Source organism: Triticum urartu, chromosome 6A (genome assembly GCF_056163025.1).
Source record: "Triticum urartu cultivar PI428250 chromosome 6A, HENAU_Tu73, whole genome shotgun sequence".
Classification (NCBI taxonomy): Eukaryota; Viridiplantae; Streptophyta; class Magnoliopsida; order Poales; family Poaceae; genus Triticum; species Triticum urartu.
In genome coordinates this window covers 93,461,525-93,468,625 of record NC_141878.1, presented here as the reverse complement: position 1 = coordinate 93,468,625, position 7,101 = coordinate 93,461,525, and the positions used below count along the sequence as shown (strand labels likewise).

Below are 7,101 nucleotides of genomic sequence, written 5' to 3'. Positions count from 1 at the left end.
AAAGTTGATATTTATTTTGGTAGCACAACTTCGGTAACCCTACGTGATACTTAATAGAATGTTAGAGATGTCCTTCTTTCTCAATGTCAAGCTATTATATACTACATCTGAAGTTAGTAGGATAAGTAGCCTTCAAAGCAGAGCTTTAGGAATTTTCGGTCAAGTGAACCTCTTCCAGATTTCATGCTTGAGCCCTAAGATTTTTTTGTTCTCCGAGCTTTTCGGAATAGGTATGCACAAGACAGTATGATAATAATTGGCTTCTAAGCCAAGTGGTAGTTGAAAACATCACGAATCCAGTCACATTATGTCATCTGTTCTGGATTACACTTGCATTTTACGCCCCCTTTATCATCAATTTCATCCAACTCATTTCATTTGTTATCGTCCTTATTGAATGCAACCGTTCAATCCTTAACTTTTATTTTTACAAACACAATAAAAGCAAAGCCAGTCTAGGCAACGTTGCTGTGTTGAACAACAGTTTGTCGGTGTGAAGGACTCAACGTCATCATGTCAAGCTCATGTGGAGGATTTGTGCTTGTGCCGTAGCAGGGGTTGCTTCCTTCTTCCAGTCGATCAATTTTTTTTTGAACAATCACCGGGGGGAGAGGATCCCCACCTGAATATATTACTCAAAGGCCCAATGGGCAAGTTATATCAAAGGTTACAACGAGAGGAGAGGTATAGGCGCCAAGACACGGCAGCCTCCCTACTGACGGGGTCCTTAAATCTGAAGTCCCAAAGCGTAAAATCCGAAATAATGTTCCGAAGAGTATTTAGGGGTGTGTGTAGCTCATTGCGGAAGACACGAGCGTGCCTGGAGTCCCACAGCTTCCAGAGGATGGCGAGGGCTACGGTAGGCCAAATGTTGATGTCGAGGCCGACCGGCGTAGTAGTATCCCAAAGAAGGTCGATGGAGTGAGGGGGCTGCAGCCCTATGAGGGACCAAACCTGTGCCGCGCATGGGCAAAGGATGGCGACATGCGTTGTGTTCTCATGAGTGAGGGCGCACCACGGACAATCCGAATCAGAGGTGATGGTCTTATGATATGTAAGTTCGCCATCGTACTCAACCTGTCACGACAGAGAAGCCAGCCGAAAATCTTCACCTTGATAGGTGCCTTGGAACTCCAGATGTACCCTACGTTGAGATAGATCTCATGGTCGGAGGAAAGCAACGAGTAGGCACACCTCGAGGAGAAGGAAGAGCCGTGGTTGAGGAACCTGTCGTCGGGCGCGTCGTTGGTGGTAACATCTTGCAACAGAGACAAAACAGACGCAAGCTCTACAGAAGCAATATTGGTTAGGCGATTCTGCAGAGTGGCGAGTAAACCATAATGCATGACATGTGAAACCAGGACCGAGGGTGGGGTGGAGTGGGAGAAAAGGTGTGGGTAGGTGTCAGCTAGCGGAGTCGGAAGAAGCCAAGTGTCGAGCCAGAAGAAAGTGGATGTGCCATTGTTGGTAAGGACAAAGGAGATTTTGCGGAGGGTTCGAATTTGTTCGTTTACGATTCTCCATAGGTAGAAAAGACTGTGAAATTTGTTTTCGAAGTCTAGAGAGTTGTGCTGAAAAAACTAGTTGACCCATGGTAAGTCTGGTTTTTGGAGAAGTTTGAAAGCAAAATTCATTAGAAGGCAATTATTTTGAAAAAGTAGGTTTTTGATACCTAGATCCCCAGCAGTTTTGGGTGTGCATACATTTTTCCAAGCAATAAGGCACTTGGCCCAGTCGATCAGATTTGAACCGCCGAGGTAGATGGATGGATGCATCAGCAGCTGCTTGAAAGCGTACTTGCTCCATAATACATTACTATTTTAGTAATTTAAACGCTTTTATTTCTTTAAAAAAGAGTATCAATGACTCCAGAGGCGTCCACAACCCACATACGTGACGGCTCATACCGCTGCTAAAAAAACATCAATCTGGGCGAATCAACAGCAGAACAGCTCCAAAAAAAACCCCTACACCAGATCATCTCGAAGCACCAAAGGAAGGCACATAAAAAAGGTTGAATTCGATCTGTTGCTACACTCATTGTTAATTTCCTTCGCGCCTTTATTCAACAAATCCAGACAGAATAGAAGCAAAGAAGATGCTGGCGGCTAGTCAGCGCCACCGCATACAACAACAATCTCTCAAGAGGTGCCCCATCGTTTCCTCTAGTAGTCGTCGTCGTCGTAGCCGCCGCCGCCGGCCAGGTCGTCCTCCACCTTCTCCGCCGCGTCGTCCTCGAACTTGTCCTCCAGGTAGCTCGCCCCCTCCGCCAGCGCCAGCCCGCCCAGCACCCCGGCCGCCGCGCCCACCGCCAGCCCCGCCCCCATCCCCATCCCCTTCTTCTTCTGCGCAGGGTCACTCACCGACCCCGACCCGTACCCGCCCGAACCGTACGCGGGGGCAGGAGCGGCCGCGCCGTACGCCGGCTGCGCGCCGCCTCCGTAGGCCGCAGGGTACCCGGCGGGCTGCGGGGGCGCGGCGGCCCCGTAGGCGGCCGGGTAGCCCGACGGCGGCGCGGCGTACGGCTGCTGCTGCTGCTGGCCGTACCCGTACCCGCCCGAGCCGTACGGCGCCGGGGCGGCGTAGGGGTCGCGGGACTGGGACTGGCTCTGGCCGTAGGCCGGCGGCGTGTAGGCTGGGTCGTAGTAGCGGGCGGCCTCGCGGACGGCGACGCGGACGTCGAGGCGGCCCTGGGGCCGGCCGGAGGGCCGCTTGAGGCGGAGCGAGCGCGACGCGCGGCCGCCGAGCCCGGCGTCGTCCAGGACGTCGCGCAGCGGGAGGCGCGCGGACCCCACGAGCGGCTTGGTGCCCTCGGCGGCGCCGGCGTGGACGACGTCGATGTGGAGGACGGCGTCCTCGAGGCGGGCGGCGGAGGGCGGGAGCGGGACGGTGAGCTTCTCGTCCCACTCGGGGCTCTCGCCGTTGTCAACGTCGACGCGGGAGGAGCACTTGGGGCCGTCGTCGACCCAGAGCACGGCGTACGGCTGCAGGTCGCCGTTGCGCCAGTTGACGTTCTTGAGGTCCCGCGCCGAGCCCACCGTCACCTCCACCTCGTACCTCGACCCCATGCTCGCCGTGCTCCCGCCCTCAGGCCGTGCAATGGAGGAGGCGAATGGAATGCTCTGCTTGAGTGCTGTTGGGTGATGATGGAGGCGACTGAGCGGGCAGGGTATAAATAGGAGCGCGCGGCGTCTATCCGGTCGTGCTGTTTCTGGAAGGTCTCTGCTGGTGGGCGGAGGGGCGCCTTGGGACGAACGGGTAAAATGTAATTCAGTTTCTTCAGGTTTATTATCAATTTCCTTCACCAAAACTGCATTCCTTCACCAAAACGTCTGGTTCACTTTCGGTTTTCTTTGTTACGAAGGAATGAGAATGACGATTAATGGGTTTTCTTTGCATTCATTCAAATCCGGTAAATATATAAATGCAAGGATTTTTGGAGCCTTGGCAGCACTACACGGATCTATGCTTTGCTTGCGCAGAAACTGTAGTACTCCCTCCGGTCTTTTTTAGTCCGCATATAATAAGTTATCTGAAGTCTACTTTGACCAAATTTACAAAAAGAAGTACTAACATTCACAACGCCAAATTAACATTGTTAGACTCATTACGAAATGTAGTTTCATAGTATACATATTTGATATTGTAGATGCCGATACTTTTTAATAGAAATTTGATCAAACTTTATAAAATTAGACTTGACATAAATCTAATATGCGGAGTAAAAAAGATAAGAGGGAGTACATGTTTCTTGATTTGCTTTTTTGACGGCAAGTTTCTCGATTTGTTCGTATGACATGCGTGTAGAACTGGAACATCCTAGCACCATCCGGACATACAATCACACCATTCGTTTATCTGTTCTTTGTGATTTGCGATGGATACTGGTAGTATAAGAACGAATAATAAGAAACGGCGTGCGAGTTTGACTGCAAGTGTGGCTGGCGCAGACAGCGACCGATGGAACCCAACGACGAAAGCGAAGTGCGCGGCACGTCTCTCCCGATGCGCATCATGGTCCACAGCCGCGCAACATGGGCCTCTGCTACACCGCCGGACGGGGGCAACGGAAAGCGACCCGACCTACTAGATAAGATGAGGCGGGAACTGAAAGCGTTCCACAGGAGGCAGCGGACCTGACCAACACACGGTTTGGACGCGAAACCGCGTCGCGTCAGCACGCCAGCAGAAAGCTGGAAAGGGCACAGCTTCCCGTATCGGCATCGATGACCGATCAGGGTGAACAATTGACCTGGAATTGCAGATACAAGCCCAAGAATAAACTGTCAGATCCAGAAATCCATAAAACAGAGATGACTAATTCTCCCAATGTAATTAGCTGTTGTATCACGTTTTGAGTTTCTTTTAAATTGTGACGGTGGGTTGCGGTATGTGGGCTGCAGGTGGTCGAGGCATTTATGAAAGAAATCCTCTTCTTCGGAACCGGCGTCGGCAACGTCCGGTGTCGTGGTTTTTCTTGGAAGCGTCGTTGTGGAGGTGTGCTCACCGCTTTCCTCATGGCCTCGGCTTGGAAGGGAAACCTCGGATTCCCTGGATCGGGCTATGGAGGCGTATTCACGTCTTTCTCTTTCTTGGGGGCCTAGTCTTCGAGCCGGCTATGACCGGGAGACCGATGGATGGCGGCATCTTGGTCGTGTGGTTTGCTGGGGCGTGGGGCGTGTGGTTTTTGTTTTGGCAACGATGATGGCGTCAAGAGGAGCTTGGGTCGCGGCCAGGACTTCGGTAGTCAGTTCTTCCCAGCGTGTCCTAGGTGCTCTTATGTAGGTTGCTTCGTTGCTTTGAAGTCGTAGCTGCGGTGGAGTGAGTCCAGGTGGTGACGATGACAGGCAACCGGTGGTTGTTTGCAGAGGGCACAGTCGGCGCAAGTCCTGCATGTTTCCCTTGTGAGGCTCATTGTCAAAGTCGAAGCTGTTGTTTGCTTGCGCGTGTGGCCATATGTTGGCATATGTCGTCATGGTGTGTTTCATGTTAGTGGCCAGGTTAGCCGGTGATGCCCATGTCATGTGAATTGAGTTGTATGGGTTTTAGTCCAGTTTTCCGTCAATTAACTGGTCAATTTTCACTCTCCTTTTAATCAATGAAAATGACAATTCTTTTGGCTCGTTTAAAAAAAGCCATGCCCCACTTCATAAGTTTTGTTTCTCTCTTAAAAGTGAGTACTTGACCAGGCCCATCAACACGATTACAATGCATGCCTCCTCCTATTCAACAACGCCCTTCGCTTTATCCGGGAGACTCTTTGTAATTTTGCTTCAAGTAATCAATAAAGCTGCTCAAAGCGCGCCGCCAGGCTTTTCCCCTATAGTTAGGGTTTTACCTTCCTCTCGGCGTCGACGGCGACGTAGAGACCTCTGATCCCTCCTCCACCGAACTGCGTCTTCTTCTCGGGCTGATCCAGGGACGTCCTTCGGGTCGCCACCCGGCCTTGGAAGGGATCCAGAGTTTTTTGGCGGGGATAGGATTAGGTGCTCCCGTGCGGGATCGATCTGTTCTAGGGTTTATCATGGCGGACCGAGGCATCACCTCTGCAACGAACAAGGGCAAAGGAAACCTGGTGGATATGATGAAGGAACTCGCCCTCGAGGAGGACGACCTTGATGATGTGGTTTTTGAGGACGAAGATGCACCGGCAGATGAGAATCTCCGCTGGATGATCTTGGTCAGGGTTCATATGGATAAAGTCTTCAGCAACTACTGGTTTTTCCACACGATGCGTGCAGCCTGGGAACTGGCGAGGCCGGTGAAGATAAAAACTCTGGAGGAGAACCTCTTCATAATGCAATTTGATTGTTTGGGTGATTGGGAAAGAGTGACGCAGGGAGGTCCGTGGCACTTCAAGGGCAATCCTATGATCATTGCCCCGTACGATGGATTCACCAAGCCGTCTACGATTGAACTCTACAAGTTTGAGATATGGGCCCGAATTATTGATCTACCCCCGGCGTATCATGGTAAAGTTAAGGCATTGGCCTCCAAATTTGGTGAATTTGTTGATGCGGAACCCGCTTCTTTCGATTTTGAAGGAAATTTCTTCAGGGTAAGGGTACGGCTGGATGTTCGTAATCCGTTAAAGAAGGCTACCTCACTGATCCGTGGTGGCGAACGAGAGATATTTGCAGTTCGCTATGAGAGGCTACCGGACTGGTGCCAGGTGTGTGGTATGATGGGGCATCAGTTCAAGGAACATGGGGACGGCGTTCACCCACCGTCTGCGTTGGTGTTCAAGAATCTGCATGCGCCGGCCACCACCAGCTGGGCTACCAGGAGAAGGAATAATAGTCAGAAGCAGCAGCCAGCGAGGGGCGACTTCTCTGAAGCTGGAAGTGGTATCGCCAAGGGGGAAGAGAAGGTCGATAGTGCAGTTGATGACCCTGAACTGAGTCGCAAAAGATCCTCAGATGCAGTCTTGACCGAAACACCAAAGGAAGGGACAGGCATGGAGCTCGCCCTGGTGGTCAAAGATGCAGCTATGACTCAGGTTCTCCTGAGCCCACCCCCAAAGCAAGACCCTAAAAGAACAAAAACTGTTATGCAGGCTGAAAATAATAACTCAAGTGGTGGAAGAAAGGCACCGGCTATCAAGATCAACAACAGCAATGACGCGCGTTTGGCGGCCTCCTCCGGGGAGGACCGCCGTGCGCAATGAATCTCTTGAGCTAGAATTGTCGGGGGATTGGCAACGCCCCGACAATTCAAGAGCTGCGAGAAATCACGAGAAAGTTTGCCCCTAAAGTACTATGTATTGTTGAAACCCAGATTAGCGGTGATAGAGCAGAAAATCTCAAGGGTACTTTAGGCTATGACAATGCTTTTGCTGTTGATTCCTCCGGTAGGAGTGGAGGCTTATGTATTTTTTGGAACAATGAAATAAAGGCGGAGATTTTAGGTTACTCCAAGTATCATATAGATGTCAAAATCAGTATGCTTGGGGGGGGGAACCGTGGAGGCTTTCATGTTTCTATGGGGAGGCCCAAACGCACCTCCGGCATCACACCTGGACAACCATGTGTAATCTGGCCACTCTCCATAATATGCCTTGGATGTCCTTGGGAGACTTTAATGAAGTGCTCAGATATGACG

The 7,101-nt window shown here is 51.3% G+C and overlaps 2 protein-coding genes across 2 annotated transcripts; one reads left to right on the top strand and one right to left on the bottom strand.

Annotated features, from left to right (window-relative positions):
- Positions 1-2,040: 2,040 nt before the first annotated feature.
- LOC125515737 (uncharacterized) lies at positions 2,041-3,211 on the bottom strand. The gene has a single exon (XM_048681244.2). The coding sequence runs from the start codon at positions 3,066-3,068 to the stop codon at positions 2,166-2,168; it is 903 nt and encodes a 300-aa protein (XP_048537201.1). The 5' UTR covers positions 3,069-3,211; the 3' UTR covers positions 2,041-2,165.
- Positions 3,212-5,797: 2,586 nt separating this feature from the next.
- Positions 5,798-6,667, top strand: LOC147964173 (uncharacterized). The gene has a single exon (XM_087529867.1). The coding sequence runs from the start codon at positions 5,798-5,800 to the stop codon at positions 6,665-6,667; it is 870 nt and encodes a 289-aa protein (XP_087385993.1).
- The last annotated feature ends 434 nt before the right edge of the window (positions 6,668-7,101 follow it).